The 23,644-nt window shown below is 38.0% G+C and overlaps 1 protein-coding gene across 1 annotated transcript in view; it reads right to left on the reverse strand.

Moving 5' to 3' along the window:
* The window catches only part of LOC111603233 (headcase protein), a 99,647-nt gene that overhangs the window by 34,976 nt on the left and 41,027 nt on the right, over window positions 1–23,644 (reverse strand). Inside the window, 1 exon segment of the mRNA XM_023320737.2 lies at window positions 23,053–23,149. Within this exon segment, the coding sequence (XP_023176505.2) occupies window positions 23,053–23,149 (97 nt within the window).

Genomic DNA, 23,644 nt, shown 5'->3' on the forward strand with positions numbered 1-23,644 from the left:
AGCTTCAGCTCGGTAGAGCAATAATTAATAATGCATAATTTTAAGTGAAATATATAATTTACACATTTTTATGTATATAAAAAAATATGACGAAAATATATACTGTAGAAATCTAATCTTTTTATGTTATATATATATATATATATATATATATATATATATTTTCTTATAAATGTCTTGATGCCTACTATTTTCATAAACACAACTGTATATCACCTCATGTTTAAAATCACTTAAACAGCTTAAATATAATAAATAGACCCAAGCAGTTTTCTCATTTATAACTTGATAACAACCCCCAGGCTTTTGTTTCTTTCCTATAATCGACTTTTAAGCAATAATTTTTTCTTTTTTTCTGCATCGAATCCCATTAGCAAAGCACAATTCACTGATTTTTCGAGTGTCCCGCAGTTGGTTTCTGCGCGACCAACTTTTGGAGTGGACTTCGCAGCTCTTCTGCTGCTGCTGCTGCTTCTTCTTTTTGCACTTAATCCGCTTTATAAAATATATACACGAACATAAATACAAGTTATGAGCCTTAATGTGTGCCGTCCTGCAACCCTTTACTCGTTCTCAAGTAGCAAAAAGGTGACCATACAACGCATAAAATGAAGCTTAAAATTAATTGAAATTGTAATTCGCTTTCAGCCATAAATCGCTTTTAGTACCAAGAGAAAAAAAAAACAATGAAAAGCAGTTGAATATTTCGCTTGCATATCGCATAAAATGCATAATTGACGTAAATTTTGCTTTAAGCCAAAATAATTTGTGCATAATTTAAGCGCCAACGGCGCAGCTGAGCTCGAGCCCACTTAATATGCAGGACACACATAAAAAGCAGACGAAATGCCCTCTCAATTTGTCCTGTTTGAGACCAGCAGCAGGAGAGAGTGCAAGTAAAATGCCCATAATATGTTTTTAATTACATTTTTTTCTCGTTGTGGCAACGACTCAGCCAGCCAAGTCAAGAGCTGGCCATGTTTTCAAGTATAAAGTTGGCCATTTTATTTTTGTCATTTGCATCAAAAGCACCAAATGCACTTTATCGGCGACGGCGGCGGTGGTCATATCTAATCTAAACGCACAAAGGAGTAAAGGTCCTTCAGGGAATTGAGCTTGGTCGAAAGTAAAAGCTGTGCGCCGAAATTGTCCAAATAGCTTTTTTGGCAAAGACGTCTTTATGCTCGTTCACGAGTTGAGCAAGAGTATATTGGGCACTGGAAGTTGGGCTACTCGAAACTTTCTATATTTATATATATATATATAGTTGAGCTCTTGAACAAGTATTAAGCAGTGCCTGACGCCCGACTGCCACGTTCTTGGTCGCTTTTTGTCTGCGATTTATCAGCGGACATTTAAATTCATAATTTTGTGGCATGCAGCATGAAATTTATTTAAATTGCTCAGTTGCAAGTGCTGCAGACAGCTTGCGGCAATGCACACAGACAAATAGCTATGTAAATATATATATCTATCTATTTATATATATAAATATATATATATATTTAGATATTTACGTGTGCAGCGAGCTGAAAAGGGAGAAGTAGAGACAGCTAATCCCAGGACGACGTTGTCCTGCAACGTTCGCTTTGCCGTCTGTAACTAAAATTGCGGATTATGCAAATAATTGCAAGCTACAACAACAGAAACAACAACAGCTACAACAACAACAACAACAACAACAACAACAACAGAAACAGAAACAAAACAAACAACATGAACAAAAGGAAAACGGAAATGTTTTTCCAATTTAGTTGCAAGGACATGCGCCGAAAAATGCAATTATGCAACAGCGTGCTGCACTTTGTGGCAAGGGGCAATTAAAAAGCGTTGCATAAATTAGCAAAGACGCACAACACGAAGCACAAAACACAAAAAACCCAGACACAAATGAGTTGTTGCAAATTCGTGTGAATTGCAATTGCAAGCAACAGCAATAGGCGGAGACTGAAGGGTGGCATTGCACAAGGACATGTACACGCAGACGCGCACAGACACACCTAAGTGCACACACGCGCCAGCCAGACAGTTTAATCCAACCCTTCTGCTCATGCATAATTATATTAATGCCGTTAATAATTTAAATACTAAAACTAATACCAATGCAATAATGAATACTAGTTGTTATACTAACACTAATGCTGATGCTGATGATAATGATTATGATTATGCTAATGCCAATAATATTTTTATACAAAATTTAAAGCCACTTATACTCATACTAAAGCTAATACCAATGTCAATGCTAAGGATAACGCCCAAATCTACAGCTGATACAGTTTAATACAATGATAATGCTAATGCTATTAGAATTATTCAACTGCCACTTTCAATTTTCAATGATAATACTTTTATCAATACTAAAACTAATGAAAGGACTAATGTCAATCTAAATGATAATGCTATAAGATTTATTCTCAATAACTTGAAACTTGGAATACTAATATTTATATCAATGCTAATGCTAATGCTAATTCTAATGCTGATAATGATTCTAACTATTCTGACAATGATAATAGGACTCATTTTCGAGTACAAATTCAAAATTTGGAATACTAATGCGTATGTCAATACTAATGATGCTAAGACTTATACTAATGCTAATGAAAATTCTAAGTATAAGAATGTTTATATAACTAATACTTTTAAGCCAATAGTGATGCTAATATTAATGCTAACTCTTTATATTTCAGTCTCACAGAACCCATTTCCTCATCTAATTACTCAACATATGCTACTCATATTTGTACAATTTAAAGATGTACACGCACGCTCCATTAATTTCCAAGGAATCCAGCGTCATGGCTAATAAAAATGTGTTAGCATTTATAAAAAACTGGTATTCGGGAGCAGCTTAACGGCAATTGTTTGTCTAACAAAGGATTTAAGCAAACGTAAAGAACTTTGCCTACAATTTCAATTGTAATCATTGCTTGCCTCGCCTCCTTGGCTGACTTTTGCGTTGACTCGGCGCGGCAAAACAGGGGGAAAACGAGATCAAGCTGTGGCTCGAGCGCACAGAACCTGCGCAGTTCGAACTTTTGCGTCTTACGTTTACACCTAAATGCGCAGTAGCAAAGGATACAGGGACTCAGGACCTAAAGGCGCAGCATGTACGCAGCGGCTGTCAGAGCTCAAATTGATGTGACATTTGAATAAAGGACTTGCGAAACCTTTGACGCAGAGACAACCGCAGATAAGCCGAAAGGCAAAGAAACAAAAGCAAACAGTGAGCTAGAGACGCAAATAGATGCCAAAACACTGAGCGTCAATTGATCACAATCAGGATTTCAATGCATGACAAACAATGAACGGCAGTTTGTTCACCTTTACAAAAGAGGTGCAGGAACGGAGCCAGTGCCAGTGGCAGTGGCAGTGGCAGGGGCAGCTGCCACCTCAAGCGGCAACTCAATTGAGTGTTGGTGTGCGGCGCATAAAACTGAGAGCAGCAGCAGCAACAACAGCAGCAATAAAAACTGTGCAATGCGCTAATAAAAAATACAAATTTAGCCATTGCTGCGTTGTTGTTTTTGCTTTCCTAATAAAATGTGCGATCATAAAAGCTGGTGGCAAGCAGCGTCCAACGTGTCGTATGAGCAATCTGCGCTGCTGCAAATACGTTAAGGTCTCAACTAATAAACTTGCCCCAAAGTGCTTTCGGGCGCAATTTAATGCAGCGGAACTTTTGGCTAAAACTATTTTAACTTTTTTTTGTTGTTGTTGATGTTTGGTTTTACAACTGCTTTTGGGCATCAGCATGCAACGTGCAACGTGCAACGTGAAGCGCGCAACGCACAACTTGCAGTGCGCTACGTGCAACGTGTGTTTATTAAGCGCGTTTATGCGTTGTAAATAAAAACAGCAGAGGATGGCAACAATTCATTTAAGGAGAGAGAACGAGAGAGTGACACAATTCGGTCTATAAAATATTTGAATGTTCACGACGTGCAACGCAGCGACTGCAAAGGTGCAACGCCATTCTGTCTGCCACAGTTCAGTTGATTTGTTGAATTCATCATAAAAGAAGACAATAAAAAACTTCTAGAATTAAGCCATTTGTTAACTTTAGTGTATAGAATTATTAAAAATATACAAGCTCAACTTGTGATACCAGGAACAAAATATAAAATATAATATTTTGCTATTACGTGTCTCACAAGCCTTTTATAAAGTCTGCTTAAAACACTTCTGTATTGAATTGCCATTTACCAACACTGATTTTCTCATTTACCAACACTTGTCTAAATCTTTTGAAATCCTAATTATCAACACGAATTTATAAAATTAATTTCAAATATTAATAATCTAGTCATTCATTAACACTTGCTTTGTGTCATTTACCAACACTATTCAAAGTACTATTTCTCTCTTTTTAAATAAAAATCAACATTATATGATTTGTATTTTTAAATGTTTATCAAAATTCTTAATAGTAGCCAACACCTCATAGTGCTGCCTTTAATCAACTCTTGTTTGATTTGTTTGTCATTTACCAACACTTGAAGGCTTTCCCTATTGTACTTCGCAAATTACACATTGCATTCAAGCTTACTCTGAGACACAATCCCCATTCGCCCCGAGCCTCTACTCTTCTCAATGCACATTAGCTTCAATTCTAACCTCAAGTAATTAAGTTTCGAGTCCTTAGCTAAGCAAAAGTATGCATGATACCCGAACTTTTGAATAACTTTTGCCAGACTATGACCCTGAACACTTTTTGTTTCAGTCTATAAAGTTTTTGGTTTCTAGTTTCCGTTTTACACTCACCAAACTCAAAATGCAACATGAGATTTATGTGGAGAAAAGTTCGCAACGTACCTGCAATTAGATAAGAGAGCGAGAAATGGAGAAATGAATATCAATTAGAGTAGATTTTTGGTCATGTTGAAATTAAATTTTAATTAGTCACAAAAAAATATATAAATTAGAGCAGCTGAGTGAAAGTATCTCCACAGTTGAATGAAGGGAAAAAAGCAGTAAGAACTACAAAGGCGTCGAGCAGCATTTTTCCATTACACATGAGACAGGATACAGACAGACAGACGGACAACAGACCAAAGGACCAAGCGGAGCGTCATAAATATCACATTTGTGGCAGACATACACGAGCACACACACGCACACACTCACACACTCACACAGCCACATTTGTGTCTGCCGCATTGTGTTTAGTGCTGCATAGAACGCAGCGCATTTGCCATTTTATGAGGTGCAAATAAAAAGTTTGCCATAAAAATACCATAGACATGTGTAGAAATGGCCAAACGGCGCATAAAAATGCATGTCTGCGCCAGCAAAGGAGTCGACAGCGAACGGGGGCGTGGGCAATCGGAAATGGGCGTGGGCCATGTAAGTGTGCTGCCGCTGCCAAACTGTCTGGCGCCCGCAGCACACAGGGCAAAAAGTGAAAACTACGCTTTAAAACGAGACAAATGCTTTAATTAATTTGATGCGGCCAAAAGCTGCCACTTCATCATCACGCAACACGTCATGCACAGGTGCAACACAGCGGACAAAGAGCCAAGGGGCGGCAGCTGCAGAAGTGCACGCTTGAAACGGTAATCCTGACAAAGCCAGTCACATTTATTATTGAACCCATAGCTATTTGCTACGTGCCACGGCAGGCGAGTGCAACAAATTATTAGCACACACACACACAGCCATGTGCAGCAAGTAGGCGGGAGTAACCGGCTACGAAATACCCGTGCTGAGTAATTTGATATGAGAGTTAGCTGTGTTTGTGTCTCTCTACCAAAATTGTTAGCTCTAAATCTCTGAATCTACTGGAGTTGCCCTGAACTAATTGAAGATATCCATCTAATTCAAATATCGATTTCAAACCAGCTATCGATATATAAGAAGTCCAAGTCTCCAGTTCTAGATCAACGCGGCCATTCAGCCTCATCAACTTAACACTTTCAGGCAACAGCCCCAAGCTCATTTGAAACAAAAACTTTATACCCAATGCCCAGCAGTATTACAGGGTATACAAAACATATGGGTAAGGGTGTTGCCTGACAGCCATACGCGATGCGTGAAAAACAATATCGATGCATTGAAATTGATTTGCCAGTTGAGCTGCAGCATAATAAATAGTCAAAGCCATAGCAAGTGTTTGTTTGGTATTCGTCTCTGCACTCAATTCATGTTCATAGTCTAGTATGTCTATGCCGCTGCAGCAAAACGTATTCATGTATTCATGCATTCAAGCACCCATTCAGACAGTGAGCAGTGAGGCAGCGAGCAGGACAAAATGAGTTAACAAACTTTAATTAGCCAAAGTAAATAAGCTAATTACGAACAGCCACAGAGACAAAAGTTGTCCAAATCGAATTAGTTGTGTTTATCTAACTGATTAAATGCATTATTAAGTGTCTGAGAAGCGCAGAGAGCGGTGCAGGTAGCGCAGATATATAAATTGATTTAGTAAAGAGTATGAGCAGCGACTAGAGGAGCCCGTTAAGTAACTTAAATTAAGTTTTCAACAACATTTCAATATGCTAAAGCTTCATAAAGCACTTGGATAAACGAAATATATGTCTGAGAATCGCATAGAGCGGCACACATACTTGAAGCGCCTGGAGAGCCTTTGAAGTATCGAAATCAAATTCATTTTTATATTGCAAACACATATTCCATATGAATCAATGAACGGAAATGAAGTGCAGACAGCAACAACAAAATAAAGTTGAGCTGCTACTGCGTCTTCTGCTTGCCACTCAGTTGCTTGAACTGCCACAAAAACGTTCGTCGCCGACTGCATTTTACAAAAGAAATCGAATCGAAGCGGACAACTTTATATATATTTTCTTTATCAGCGTCGCGACATCAGCGACACGAAGTCGAAATGTTGCCAACAACGGCCCTCGGACAGGACAACTGCTGTGAGGTGCAAATTTCTTAAGCACACACACACTTACACACACATGCAACTAACAAGCAGCACTTAGAAACGCCAGAGTCTACTGCCATGTCCTGAGCAGACACTTCGGAACCGGCCATAAAGGTGACAATAACTTAACGAGCAATGAACCTACAGGCAGCCCGTTGTTGTTGCTGCTGCTGCTCTTGACGTTTTGCTGACCGGCGACGATTTGGCGCAAGGAAGTGCCACTAAATTGTTGCAGATAACAAAAAAAGGGGCAAGCGGGCCGGGCTAAGCAGGTGGGCAAATACAACTGAGAACAAGGGACCTGTGAAATGTCAGCATGCGGTCGCAGTCGATACTAAGACCGAACTGACCTCAGCAGTCAGCCCCTTGCCTCTCTCTCTCTCTCTCGCAGTCCCTGGCTCTTTCCATGTTTAAGAGTCTTCGACTTTAAACATGCCTCGCCGCCCAAGCATAACTTAAATGTTGCCTGTTGTGCATTTCTGATCAGTCGCATTTAACATGTGCAGCAAACGCGTCAATTTTGGCAGTTATTTCGCATTGAATACACACGGCACATAGCACACACAGCACACACTCACACACCTACAGTTGGTACAACATTGCGTATGATAAATGGCAGTTGAACTACCTTTTGGATTTGCACGTGCAGAAAAAGGCAGCAGACAACGAACCCGCAGCCAGCAGGCAAACATAGTGAAAGCAAACTGGAGAAAAGGAAAAGAGCGACAGAAACAGACAGAGAGACAGGGTATACGCTGCTGTAGCAGCTGAGGGGGCTGCTCTTTAAGCCTGGGCATACGAAATGAGCTGTTGAAATGGCAATTTAAGTGACTGTCGAGTAGCTGCTGAGTAGATGCCAGATGCCAGGATAAAAGCACAACACGCGAACAGCAAAAGCAACAACAGCTACAAAACAGGCAAACAAATTTAACAAAAATACAACTGAGTTGAAGGAAAATAAAATGATCAGAGTAAATCTAGAGAAATTCAAATACTCTTATCTTGATCAAATGTTGTTCAGCTGACTGAACTACGCCTCTCTACTCGCTTCTCATACACTTCAATAAGTCTACTATAGCCTAACTACAGCTGTTCACAAACCATCAGGCATCGCTCAATCTTTAATTTAACAAGCTTTCTGTAAGCCATTGCAAATTCGGAATAACCTTTTTGGAAGTTAGTGTATAGAGTTGTACTTGAAAGCGTTGCCAAAGGGCGGGCAAATACAAATACTTTGCGGCCAAATGCTTACGTGCAAATCATTTGCACTCACTGTCAGCGAGGCAGTCAGTCAGTCAGTCAGTCAGCTTCAGCGACCTCGGGCATTGTGCGAATGTATCTATAGCTATATTTGTATCTTGTATATGTTAGCTCTGAGCTGTTGGCTGTTTGCTGTTGGCTGTATCTGCAGCCTGTATCTTATAGTTTACAGTCTGACGCCTTTGGTGCAAGGCGGCGGCGTCGGCGGCGTTTGCTTTTCATTCATGATGGATGCATTTGTCGAGAGCGACAGAAACACCCAAACACACAAAAGATATTCAGCTCAGACAAGGTAAGAAATTAATGCATCAAAGCGTCGCCAGACGACAACGCCCGCCGCTCAAGTGGAAAACAAAGTCGAGCGCAGCATCCCTTCAGGATGCGAAAAAGTGCCGAAGCGTAAGTAAATCGTTTGTCGCATCAGAATCATTAAAAAAAGCATAGAAATCATGTGTAAACAAACGCAAATACATGAAGCCAAAAACCCAGCCAAAACCAAACTGACCAACTGAGCGAACAAATGATTAATTGCTGTGCCAAACGAACGTTCGTCCAGCTGGCAAATTTAAATACCAGATCAAATACTTTAGCCCCACCCGCTGTGGCAGCCCGATTGCAATACTCATCAAAATGCCAGCATTTAAATTAATGATAAATGATAACAAAACCGAGAAAAGGGCACTAAAAATTATTAATAAAATCATTAAAAATTTTGAACATAGCATCAAAAACTTTGCGAACAATGCACATTTAAATATTAAATGAAGAAAAAAACATTTTTTTTATATTTTGTATATAAAATTTATAAAAAAAAAATGGTTCAAAGCGCACTGCTGTCACAGCTGCTCATTAATTTCATCAAAGTTTTGTCAGTCAAAACCTTTTTCTCTCTCTTTTTTTTTTTTGCTTTAAATCAACCACAAACAATGTAAAACTCACATTTTCTTTTTATGAAAAGGCCAAAGAAAACATATAAAAAGTTAAATCAACATCATTATTTACATGTTGCGTGCCACATGACGTCATCGCTTCATTAATCATGCAGAGGCAGAGCCGGGCAGAGTATCTCTGCGCTGCACATGCACATCATCATTAAACGGCTGACAGCCCCGCAAAAAAACCAAACAAAACTCTCACTTTCCTTGCCGCCGAGGCAATTAAATGACGTCGAGACTCTGTCACTCAGTTAAGCGCTTTTAATTCCAGCGTTAAAAAATTATATGAAAGAAGGAAACAAAACACAAAAAAAAAATGAAAAGACTCAAAAACTCGATTCGCAATTTTTCATTAAGCAAAATTAAAAAGCTGACGAAGCCAAACGAAAAATGAAAATAAGAACAAGCTGCAATGAAAAAAGTGCAGCAAAATGAAAAAAAAAAAAAATATATGAAAAACCCGGCACAAAGCCAAAGCGACGAGAGTGGAAAGAAGAGGAAAAACTTTACATTAATCATGTGCAGCGCGGGGCGCTGGGAAATTGTCGCGTGCGGCAGCCACACAAAAAAAAGAGCTTGCAACTTGCAACATGCAACGTGCTTGATGTGCGGCATTTGCTAGACAAATGCTTGATAATGACCGCCATGTAAATTAAGCGAGGAAAACCCACAGCAAATAGAAAAAAACAACGCATGGGTATGCCCCAGCCACACACACACACACTCAAGCCCTACACACATGCACGCACAACAAGCACATGTCAAACAACAACCATTTAAGCGCCATAAAGTATGCCATAAAACAGCAAGAAATTTACAAAAATAGACAGTCCAAAGACAGGGCGTAGCAGTAGGTGTGTGTGTGTGTGTGTGCATGGACAGTGGGGCGTTGCTGCAGCACGTCATTAGCTGAGGACATTAGTCATGGGTAAATTTGTAGGTTTGGCGGCGGCGGCGTCAACAACTTTCTCGATTTGCCCAGCCACAAAAGACGAACACGTGGAAAAAGCTGGAAATGTCTGTGAGTAGCAGAGGCACGCGTGGCGCCTCCAAAAGAAAACGGAGGCATGCAGCGCATGTATCTATACGGCTGCAAAGGACATTAAACCCAAGAAAATGACAGCGCGAGAGAGAGAGAGAGAGAGAGAGCAAGCAAAGCGCAGGCGCCTCCAATTGGGAGCCTAAAAAAGCTTTCGTCAAACCCAGGCCGGCCGGCATATACTCGTGGCCATGGCCGTGACAATGAGCCAAACAGCCACAGCCATAGCCATGGCCATGGCCATGGCCGTGAAAGCCCAGACCAGCCCAACCCACCCACATTTCGGGTAGGCGCATGTCCTTGCACTTGGCCCTTTTGCGTAGGCGCGCTCAACTTTCGACTGAGCGAAAGCATGCGGCCTTTTTATGTTTATGTTGCGTTGGGAATATTTTTGGTTGCGTAAAATGTTAATAAACTGCTGTGCGTGTGTGTGTATGTGTGTGTAGGGCCTTAGGATATGCTCTTGTGTGTGTTTGCCGAGTGCTTTGACCTTGCGACGCGCTGCTCCGCCGGGAGGCATTTGGCAAATGTGCGGCACGCAGACTTTTGGCTACCCCACGAAGTCTGTCTGACGCACTTATATATTATTTAAACGAAGGACAAATGTTTCCCTCCCCTTGATATATATGCGTGGGAAAAAAGCTGACAGAGAGCTGGGCAGCGGGAGGATACTGAAGTATTAGGGAACTGAGCTTTAAGTGCGCATTTTATGGCATTTCGTTAGCCTAGACACAATTTAATATAAAGGTGTCTGAACTTGTAATAAATAGCTGGCAATCCAGGCTGGCAGGAGGCGTGAGAGCAGGAGACGGCAAGGCCACGGCAATAAAAGACGCGCTTTTCTTTTTTCCTTTTCTCTTTAGTGTTATTGCTTTAAGCATATTTAAATTTGTGTTTCGTGCATTTGGAGTTCGAGAGGCTTTGTCATAAAATTGATTGGCTTCTTATAAATTCTGGTTTTCAGTCTGAGCAAATATTTTGTTGTTTTTTTTGTTTCTCTTTATCAATTTATATTTTTTTTGGGCGGGCAGCAGGTGCTGGCGCCAGGTCAGTGGCTGACCAAGCGGTCAATGCACAGTGGGGCAGCTGCTGTCTTAAATATGCATGCAAAGTTTTAGTTATTCTCTGCTTTTCTTTTCACATCTAATTGGCAACTTTGTAGACGGCAGCTGCAGCAGCTAAAGAAACGACCGAATGCAAGTAGCAAGCGGGAGACGACCTCATCCTTAAGCATATTGCCTCATAATGGACATAAAAATAAAATGTGCTTAAAGCGCATTATATAGCGCCAGCCTGTTGGCTCTCTCTCTCTCTAGCTTTCTCACTCTAACTGTCTGCATAATGGCGCCAACTTGTTCCCTCTTTCATTTTATGGCCAGAAATTGGTAATTTTGTGCATCGATGGCAGACGATGGCAGGATACGCCAGCTAGCATGAACGCGGGGCCAAAAGGCGACGCATACAAATTGTCCATAAAAGACATTGGATCAAAGCAGTTTTCTATTATCGTTGGATTATGCGACATAAGGAAGATCAACCAGCCATGGGTGTGAAAGTGTGTAAATGTGTGACGTGCATGTGTGTGTGTGTGTGTGTGCTGTGTGTGATGTCTTGTGTTGATTAGAAGCTGCTGAGCTGCTGTTACAGTCCATTAGATGCACATTGTGTGCGGGTTGTTTTTAGAGAGCAACTCTCTCTCTCTCTGTCTCTCTCTATCCTTCTCTAATCCTAAGCAAGGCAAATTTGATGAGTTGCACTTGGCGACAATAACAACACGAGTTTTGGGGCAAAGTGGCAAATAAAATTAGTGTAACAGACTGCAAAAGTGATTGCAGCTAATATGATTTCATTTAAGATTAGCGTAATCCGGACTTAAGACTTGAATAGATGAAATTAAGTAGGTATTTTATATTTTATTTATATTTTGTATAACTAATATTTAAATAATATAAATAATACTTTGTTGTACATTATTTGTTGTATATTTTTTATTTAAGTTAAAGTTTTTCTTATTGCTTTTGTTTGTTTTATTTATTTTTATTATTTATTATTTTTATTTATTTTATTTATACTTTTTTATTATATTTATTTATATTTTTTTTATTATTAAATATTTCTCTTTACATATTTTTCCCAGCTTTTTAAATTCTAGTCTTTCCTTCAATTATTTCTTTTAACGTTCCTCAATTCCCTTTTTTAATTGCCAATTAAATATATTTTTTTCTATTTTTTGTAGCCCTAAAAGTGATCTAAAAATTGAGCATGGCGCTTAATGCTTTTATTGCACATCTCAAGTGCCACGCCCACGCCGCCTCAGATTCGCTCTGCTGCTTGTTTAAAGATACACTTGAGCTTATATTTATGACTCTCATATTTTGCGAATGGCATTTCATTTTATGATAAATGATTGGCTGTAATTAAAGTGGCTCTTGCTGCTGCTGCTTTGCGGTTTACTGCTGTTTTTCGCTTTTTTGGACCTGCAGGAATATGCAAGCCAGCGCTGTGGCAAGTCCTGGCATGTCCTGGCGCATTGACCTCAAGCACAGGACGTAGAGAAACGGAAACTGAGCAAAAGTTAATAATGTGCAGCAGGCGTTGGCGCAGTTTTCCTTTCTTTCATTATTATTATTTTTTGTACTTTTTTCCCAATGACTGGCAGCCTGTTCTGTGCTGTGTTCGGTTCCTCCGGCTGAATGACTTCGCTGAGTGGATGACTGGCGGCTGTTTCCTGCCAGCCAACCATCCAGCCAGCTGCAAGTGAGCGCCAAAATAACAGAGTATAAAAAATACACATACAGAAATAAATATAACAAGTGACTGAGGAAGAAGTGCTCGACTAGGAAACACCCTGAAGACAATAATTGTAGACAATACAAATGAGCTAAGCATGAGATGTAATGTGATACGTATAGACAGAGGAATAGGTAAACAAAGCCATCGATCATATCTAGCTTAGCTCGACTCTTGCACTTCACCTTATGCATTTACAGTCACAACGACTTGTTACCTGAGTTTCCACAAAAACAGTATACCCATTTTAAGCATTTTCAATGCGTACAGGGTATAATAAAAATAAATTGCAAATTGCACTGGACCTATGAACAAGTGCGTATACATTCATATATAACATATGCACATATGCTGTGCAGCATACAGCTGCTCTTAAGGACATCTACTCTAGCATAGCATTACACTAGACTACAAATTGCACGGTCTAATTGTGTTTTTATGGCTTTGTTTATGCTAAAGTCGTCTCAGAGCAGCAAGTGAAATATTACTTTTAATTTTATGTAAACTCTACAAATTAAGCAATTTATTTTCATTAACGCAAATAAAGGCGACCCGCACAAAACTTACAAAAAATAAGCGAAATAAAGAGAGCCGACCAAAAAAATATAATAAATATATATATATATATATACATATATATGATTTCGACGCCCTCAAGCGTAGCGCCCACACATACACACACACACATTGAAATCCGCTAAAAATAAGTGAGAAAAAAATTGTTAATTCGCATGAATGTTACAGCAGCATCTTGGCCATATGTTGACAACAAAACGGCCGCAATTAAAAAAGAAAATGTTGTAAGTGGCCAAAAAGGAAAAAAGCAGAACATGCAACAGCAATAACAATAAAAGCAATAATAACAACAAACAAAATGAAACAAAAACCGAAAATAAATCAAAGTCAAGTGAACAACGCAAACATCAAAATTAAATGTGCCACTTAAATGTGCCACATACAAGACTCGAGGCAACTCGACTCGAGTCGCGTCGCGTCGCGTCGAGTTGAGCTGCCAATGGAACTTGCCTTGAATCGAAAATTATTTGCACATTAATCAGATTTATTGTCCACAGCGCCAGCCTAAATACTTATGCGAATAGAGTTCTCTAATAGACATCTGGGGGCGAGACAATGCCAACAACAGCAACAACTACAATTCTCGTCTCGTTGTTAGGTGTCTCGAGACCCGCTTTTGAGGGTGGCTAATGACTGTGTCGACTTCAGCGTCTAGAGTCTGGGATTATGTCATCGTCGGCATTTGGCTTTAATTAAAATGTTCGCCAAAAACTGAAATGCAATCGGTGGCGCACATAAATCTTAAAGCTGTCATTACAAATTATTGCAACGATTAAAACAATTTTCAATAAACTTACGCATCAAGTGCACACACATCTCATTAATTGAGCTGAGAATTAAAGTTGACTGATTAAAGATGTTAGACAAGAGAAACTTCACAATGTTTAAAGGAAAAGTTCACATTGTTGCATATATAACGTTATCGATAGCACTCGATTCTCATTGTAATAATATTTAACATATTAAGTTATCGATATCACTAGTATATTGATATACGTATATTCATTGATAAGACTCAATAGTGTAAGTAAAACGTAATATCATTGCGGTTATCGATAGTTATCGCCCTGTATTAATCAATATCATTAAGAGAAATAATAATTTAAAAACGCATAAAAATTTTAATACTAAATATAGTACGACACGATAATTAGTAAGCATTATTTCAATATAATAATCCAATAACAATTTCAATATTATCAATATATATTAATATTAATATATATTAATATATTATAATATTAATATTAACAATAATCGATTATAATTTCAATATGATTAATAATCGATACAAACTAAAGTTAAGTTATCAATAACTATGAAATTATTGATACTATGGTTAATAGACTTATAGGCTCTTACCTAAATGAATGTTTATGAAACCTTCTTATCGATATACAGGTTAGTCATTATGAACATGTACACTTTAAGAGGAAGAGTGTTAGAAAATAAACTAATCTTAATTGACCACAGCACAAAGAATTAATAATCTATTCCAAATATATATAAATGTATTTTCCCAAGAATAACGTATCCACAGTATAAAGCTTGCACAAATATAAATATGCCTATATATGTATATATAGTGGCAAATGGGGCTTGTCTTGAGTGAGCTGCTGCACATTGGGTCATTAGCGGCACAAAGGCAGCTTGATCGTCACAGAGAGCACTTGGGAGCGCTGTCAAATGCTTGACACTCGGCCGATGCGACTGAAGCAATAACAACACACAACAACAACAGCATCATCGTCATCATCATCATTAACTTCATTATTGCTCATCAGGCAGGCGCAATGGAAGCAAACTTACAGCGGACATTATGTCAGTCAGCTGTCATACAACGAGTCTCAGACTCAGAGGCTAAATTCGAGTCTGGCTTCAATTGCAGCAGCCAAGCGACAACAACAACAATAAAATGTGAAAACAATAAACACATGAAATTGTTTGTCGTGCAGTTTGTTGACTTGTGTCGCCGCTCGAGTTGCCAGCAAACAGCGAAAAAAAGAAGACGAAGAAGAAAAGCTTTTCGTAAAATTTTAAGCAAATTATAATATAAATATGAATGCGAATGCATAAACAATAAACCATCGTAAATTTCGAGCGCTAAAAGGTAATAAACTTAAAGGACAGAAGACACTTTAATTGTTATTGCCACAATTCACGTTTCAGCCCGATTCACACAAAATACTCTTCCCCCAACCCATGCGCAGCCAATTTCACTTGCAGCCAAATGAAGCGTTAACTTGAAAAATTGCAAGCCGTTGCGGTTCACTGCAATTGCAGCAACTGCAAACAGCAACCAGCTGCTGCTGCTACTGCTGCCGGCAAACAATGCAACATAAATACATTCGTCTGTCAGGCCGAACCCTAAAATACAAGAAAAAAAAATAATTTCAATTAACTTTTGCGCCCAATGCAATCAACTAAATAACTTCGAAAAAGTTTTTTATTTCCTAAATTAACAAGAAATTTTTGAGCTAAAGTTTCAAGCATTTCGAAGCACCACTTTCGATACAATTTTAAAATTTCGATAATTACGAAATTCTTTAGACTTTGGCTTAGTGGTTGTGTTGAAATGTATGTAACTGGCAGCAGGTATGAGCTACCATATAGAGTATATATGGCTCTAGGCCAGGTTAAATAGTTGAGTTAATCGATTGCTTGGTGTCAAATCATCGATAACTTTCTCTATATACTTAAAAACTCGATATATTGGGTCTGCTAAAATAAACAGAGCTCGATAATATTTCTATATAATCGATAAAAGAAAAGATCGATAGACTTGAATTTCTTAGGCATATCTCTCTATAAAGATGCTCCTATAGTAAGCTCACTCCACTTTTCGTATGCCTACCCAACCGATAACTTTGAAAGCAGTTGTTCGCTACGTACTGCTCAGTATCTCTTAGTCAGGCATACCAACTAAACAAGACATATTTGTTGCAATTAGAAAATAGTCAACTATGAAAGTCTCTATTTCACTTTTGCCTCAATCACTCAAAACAGCTTCAGGTATATGATTTGTATTTAAATGCCAAGCGCTGCTCAGTCTAATGAGACAGTCGACATTAAACAATGCTTGGCGTTTGTTTATCGATAGATGTCGTACATATATTATAGAACACATTAAATTGATATAAAATCATAAAAAAAAAAAAACAAAGACAAAATAGCCAGACGAGGTTTTATTTTTTATTGCTGCTTGGGCTTGGGTGTGGAAACGTCTCAGAGCTTGAAGCGAGACGGTGTCTAGATACATAAATACTTAAACAGATTGCAATTGTGAGGGAATAAACCAAAATGTACGTACATACATATATAAATATTTTATTGCTTATTTTTTATTCATTGATATTGTAAACAAATGCTTAATTGTTGATGGTGGCAAATGCAAATTACGTTTCAGGCTTAACGTGTGGGCAGACTTTGAAGAGCTTTTGTTATTATTGTTGTTGGTGTAGCAGTGATTTTTGTTTTTAGGTTAAACAAGTACAGTGTTGTGCGTGTGTGTGCGTGTATGTGTATTGAGTGCTCGTTAACATCAAAAGTCAATGCATTTTTAATTTGTTTAATGCGTCGCCTGACGCATTTGTCGTTACAATTAGCGCATTCGAAAGCTACCTTAACAGCGCACACATATCCATGAGTCAGGTGTGCGTGTGTGTTTGAGCTAATATTCATATGAAATGCATGGGCCAGGCCAACTGCCAAACAGCCTGTGGCAACAAAAATTTAACAACAATTTGACATTTTGCAAATGTGCGAAGCCCAAAAGTTCAACAACATTTCAATGTCATGTCAGCACACGTTTCTCCCTCTCTCTGTGTGTGTGTCCTTGCGCCTGTCTGTTGTAGGCAAAAAGGGACACCTAACGAAGCTGGCAGCAACAAAAACATTTTGATGAGAAAATTGAAATTAAATTTTCCCTCTCGAATGCCATTCGAAAAAGCACGCTAAAGGACATAAGCCGTACATTGAACTGGCCAAACACACAAAAATGTTTTGTTTGCGCTTAATAGAAGTACAAGCAGAGCTCCAAGTGTGTGTGTGTGTGTGTATAGGTTCTGTGTGCGCTTTGGGCTAATTTTAATTAAGCAGCAGAAACCAGGCACAAACAATGCCAACTCTTAAGACGCTGCTGTTTGATTGTGTGCGCGAGGCTAAGGATACAAAACGCAGCATAATTATTCATTTTGGCACGCCAACGTCTTGTGGCAGCCACTTGAACAAAAACAGGCAACTCTTGTGCATATGATTGCCAGCAATTTGCGCACGAAGCAGGGCAAAAATTGAAATAAATGACAATGCCAGAGCTTGATAAGAAGAGATATATTAATATATATATATATATATATATATATATATATATATATATATATATATATATATGCAGACATTTTATATATATGTACACACATTTGTGCATGTTTTCTGTTAATCTGTCTGTCAGACGTTGCAACAGCAACTGCTGGCAACATGTTGCCATGACAATGACTGCGACTACAACTTATCAATGATGCTGCCGCTGCTGGCGCCGTCTGCTGCAGGGCATGTCTACCACAATGCACATCAAATGTTTAAATGACAACAACAACAAAAGCAACTTACAACCTGTAACAATGTTGCTGCGTTGCGGCGGCAACAGCAACGGCAGTCACAATAAATGTCATGTTAAAGCCAATCAAGCACAGCAACAACAACAACTGCAACAACGGCAACAACGCCCATCACTTACAGCTGACAGAGAGCTACTACCAAAACTCCGGCGTAGTCTACAGACTCCAACAGTCACCAGTCACCAGACGCCACTCAACACTCCAAAAATACGTAGCAAACATGGCCCAAAGCACAATTTACCTGTGTGAGTGTCTGTGTGTGGGCGTGGCTGGCGTAGAACTTTTGCATAAATTGAGGCACTTTAAATAAACCAAAAAATATGCCACAACAATATGATAAACTAAATATGCTCAACTAACACATGCCCTATGAGCACGCAGGCTTCAAGCTCATGCCACAACTAAGTTGACTTAAATGGATGCAACTTCATCTGAAGTATAGTTTCATATGTATTAGTTATAATATATCATGTACAACACTTCTACAAGTTCTTAACACACTTTCAAGCTCTTAAGGAAACAGGGTATATAAGTTCCAAAAAGCAAAGCGTAGTCAAAATGTCCGTCAAAAGCAACGATGAGTGATTCGGGCCATAAACTATATGGTGCATGGAAATGAACTACACACACACACATACACACACACAGATGTAGCTGTAGCTATGCAGCATGCATAAATATATTATATTTGGTTGGGCAATTTTTCGTTTGCCTTTTGAAGAGTTCAAAATTGCATAAATTATTCTCGGACTGGCGCCTACGAGACGCATTTCATGTGGCACGTTGCACGTTGCACAAACGCCTATGCAGTCGCATAGCTTTTGGGTTCAGGCCAAACAAACAAAATGCTTGGCAGCGGGCATTGCAACAAGAATAAAAAGTGCAGCAATCAATCTTCCAAGTGTCAACACTTCCTTCCAAAAGTGTCAACTAACGTGCAACAACAAATATTCGGAATGTTTTTGATACTCGCTCATGAATGGCTAAAAAGTATATTGGATTTGCACAGCGTTCGCACGAAAAGAGAGCTTTAATTTGCCCAAAATCTACTTCTAACTGGTTCATTGAGATGTCCATTGGCCAATCACTTTTAGCCTTTAAAGAACCTTAGTTCATTGTTCACTTGGCCTAGAGCTAGATCTATGAATGCATTTAACACTTTTTCATACCACAAACGAGTATTATGCATTGTGTACTCCCGATTCTTTTTTAGTCTGTGCTGCCAGCTGTTTGAAACGGAAATGCTCTACGAGCCGCCATGAATGGCCTCCAAAAGTTTTTAAAAAAACATCCAAATTTATAAATTCATACATTTTTTAAAAAAAAAAGTGGGAATACAAAAACTTTTTGAATTGCCAGCAAATGTCTGTGCAAATATTTGCGTATCGTATTTATCTATATGCATTCCAAATTTCAGCTCCAATTCACGACATCTGCGCGCCATAATAGCCAGATGAACGTGCTCATCAATCATTTGAACAAAAAAAAAAAAACTAAATAAAAAAATAAAACGAACTTATTTTCTTGTTTAAAGTTCGCTCTTTTCCAGACTTTTTTCGCAAGTGGCATGCAAAGACAAAGATTGATTGGCAGACTAAACATCGACGTCGACATCGACATCGACATCGAAATCGAAATGAATGGGCCGCATATAATATAGGAATACCCTAGCTGCATTTGATAACAATTTGTTTTACTTATTTCTCAAATTACTCATATTAAGCTTTTAATATATTGATATAAACTTGAACTTCGTACAACTAAACCTAATGAAAACAGGCATTTAAATAATAAAAACAAGTAAATAAAATGTACCTATAATAAAATTTAAAAACATATTATATTTAAAATATTAAAAGAAAATATATATAATATAAATACAAATATAGAAGAATTAAAACACTTAAAACAAACTTAAGAACAAACAATTAAATATATAAAAAAATAATATAAAAATAAAATATATAAAAATAAAAATTATAAAGATATACAACATATAAAATATGTAAAATTAAATAAAATATATATAATATATAAAAATTTAAAATATATAAAAATGTATAATATATAATAAAAAAATTTTTTTGACTACATTTAAAATATTATTTAGTAATTTATAAATATAAATTTATATTTTAACTTAATATATAGATATAAAGTAAACTATAATTGTTATATTATGCACTACATTTTAATTGAAAGATCTACACAAAAACATTTTTAATAATCCCCATTTTTATTATCCTTTTTGATACCGTCGAGTAAAAGAGCGAGCAACAATCAAAACACGCAATTTTCCACGCTTAATCATCAATGAGGGACGGCACCCCATAAACGAAACAAGAATAGAAATGTAAAGGGTATCACAGTCGGAGAAGCGCAACAACAATTAGCAGATGTGCCAACAAAAATGTGAAGCGTAATAAATGACGAAACGAAAGTTGACTTAAGTCGCAATGAAAACACGCTAGAAACTACCCGGAACAGTGTCCTAACTTGAGCATTCCTTTTTTTTATTATTTGGTAATTATAATTATAGCTGATTAAAAGCTGAGACGAGTTCGCTGAGGGGCAATCAAAATGTTGACAGCTGACGGAACGAGCTGAGCCCGTGGAAAGGACCCGAGGGCCAGTCAATGATATGCGCTGATTAAAAAATCAGCGATGCGGCTTACAAACAACCCTTTCGGGAATCAACTGCTGCCAATTGCTGAACGATGATTAACAAGTTGACTTGTGTTAATTATTAGGAAACCAGTTTGCTTCAATTTTGATAACTTAATCCGTTGGGCAAACAACGAGCACGCCAGGCGATGCGCCATTGCCAAAAGGCATTCGAGCATAAGAAAAAAATTTCATTTTTATCATTTTAAAAAAGTTGCGCCGCAATCCAATCCGCGCAGTTTCCAATTCAAACTAAAACTTGTCCACTTCGAAAGGCAAAAACTTTTGGAACTCTTCAAATTGCAGCAGCAGCAACTAATATGATGAGCAGAAAGTTTAGTTGCTTTAAAAGCTAGAGAGAGAAATAAAAAAGTTTGAGCATCCTTGGCTAACAAATCCTGGACAGTTAGCCATGGCCAGGTTTATACAAATTTAATACGCCAACGCTTCAGAATCAGTTTGGGGTTTTAGCTTCATTTCGTTTCGGTTTGGTTTGGTTTCGTTTGGTCTGGGCGATTGCATGGCATTTTGAATGGCATTAAATATTTATAAATTCAATACAAAATGCAATTTCAAATGCATGCCAAGCGGCAGACTGCCAAAATAGAGAAAGAGATTGAGAGAGTTTGAGATATAAAACACGCACAGATATAAATATAGAGAGTGCGAGCGAGGGAGAAGGAAAAAAATTGAATTGTAAAGTTTTGAAGCAGACAAAAGCCAGCACCAAGCTGGGAGCAGATGGGGTACCTAAGTTGGCAAGGGATTCAGCAGCTATAGATATACAGCTACAGCTACAGTTATAGTTGCAGCGACAGGTAGCCACAAATATTTTGCTATTGTCCCTGTGCCCCGCGCTTCAACTCCTTTTCGCATTATCTACTCTGCAATTGCTATTGTGTCCTGTGAGTGCATGGATGTTATGTGTATCTGTCATGAAATATTCAAAGCAAACTCTCAAAAGCTTTGCATTTTCTATTTATGCATTTCACGACTGCGTCTACAGCTTCAACTAATTGCTACTTGAACGACTTGTGCGGTCTGCTCAATGGCGTACAGTTCAATATCCGCTGCTCTCGCATAACCATACTATGAACAGACTTATCAACAGTAATAAATAATAATAACAATAATAATAATAATGATGATAATAGAAACCGCAGCATATCAAAACCGTATGCAGTTGAAAATTGCTTGCCTCGTTCCTTTAGCATTGCCTCGCTGCTCCGCAAACACACATAAAATATGCCGACATTGGCACAACAGAAAGTGTAAACAGTAATCTAATACAGCCTACATCTAATACAGCTACGAGAGAGGCTGCAACCAAGTAACAAGACCACAACGAAGCACAAATACTCTAGGCAAAGTTAAAAAAGTATTTATTTATTAGTCATGAAATTGTAAAATATATATCTTATCAACTTCAGAGCTTATCTAGCAAGAACTGTTCTATATACTTAAGCTTTTCAGTGTTAGGCTAGGCTAGCTTTTGATACCTCAATTAATTATGAGACTGAAGATAAAGCTATATATAATAATTTTTAGCTGAATTCTTTGCGCTCCTCTCTCTCCCTGTTGCTCCCACCCCAACTCTCCCTTCTTCCCAACATCATATCAAATGTCCAGCGAAATTCCATAACTCCAAAACTTCAATTTTCATAAAATCACTTACTAAATGCTCCATTTCCCTTAGACAAGATATTGACATTCACTACAAGCAACAAAAGTCACATTTTTTAGCTATTTCATGTGACACCTAAACATAATATAAACAATAACAAAAACAAAATAGAACAAAAAACAAACGTTGCCATCAAATTTTCGTGTACAGCTTTTTCCATAGAATTTTGTCATTTTGTTTTGATACAACATCTGCAAATTATCTAAACTATTGCGCTATGCAAACAATGCCACAACAACCCGCCCAGGCAGCAGCAGCTGGCTCCCTAACCCGAAAGATCCACAACATAGCTATGGCCTGTCTCAAGACCATATCCAATTGCTAGTTTGCCAAGTCAGGCGATTTCATATATATATATTTGTGTGTAACTTCCAAGAACTGAAAGCCCAGCGAATCGGACATTTGTGAATGAATGCAGCATAAGAAAGAAATGTGAATAAGCAAGCGACTGAATGAGTGTTTACAAATAGCTAAAGTCAGCTAGAATTGTTGATTAATGAGTTAAGGGCGCGGCCAATTCGCTATTTCACTTGCTCATTGAATAATTTACAATTTAGAATCAAAAATATATATATATATCTTTAGCAATAACTCACCTTAACTTGATAAGAATTCAAACGCGTCTTTGGCAATAAATTGAATGATGAGAAATCCAAGCGACGTGAGAAGATGCCATTGCAACCAGAGGTGGAGCTGTCAGGAGAAAAAAACGAAAACAAAATATGATAAGCATATGAAAAAATATATACATATATATATAAATACGCATAGAGATAAAAAGTATAAGAAATGCACAACTTGAGCATACCCCGCATTAAATACACAAAATCTCAACACAAACAAAGATTCAAATTTCTTTTTCAAGTTGTTGATGTTCCTTTAGCAATTGCCTTTTATTTTTCTTTTTATTTTTTTTACACCCATTTCCGCCCACACACTGCAGGCTATATTTACAATATACCTATGCTTATGCTTTGCTACTATATTTATATATATATTGTAATATACATTATGACAGCATTTCTCTTACAATATTCTCGCATCATAGCATTGCATATTGAACACGTTGGCAGTTGACAGCCAGCGGAAATTGCATGTGCCTTGCTGCACAAAGTGACGTCGCCGCCAGATAAAGATTTCCTTTAGCCACAAAGCGCACGTAGTTGGCTACGAGAGGCGACATAGCCC

This window comes from Drosophila hydei, unplaced genomic scaffold (assembly GCF_003285905.1).
Source record: "Drosophila hydei strain 15085-1641.00,03,60 unplaced genomic scaffold, DhydRS2 tig00000290-arrow-arrow-pilon, whole genome shotgun sequence".
Classification (NCBI taxonomy): domain Eukaryota; kingdom Metazoa; phylum Arthropoda; class Insecta; order Diptera; family Drosophilidae; genus Drosophila; species Drosophila hydei.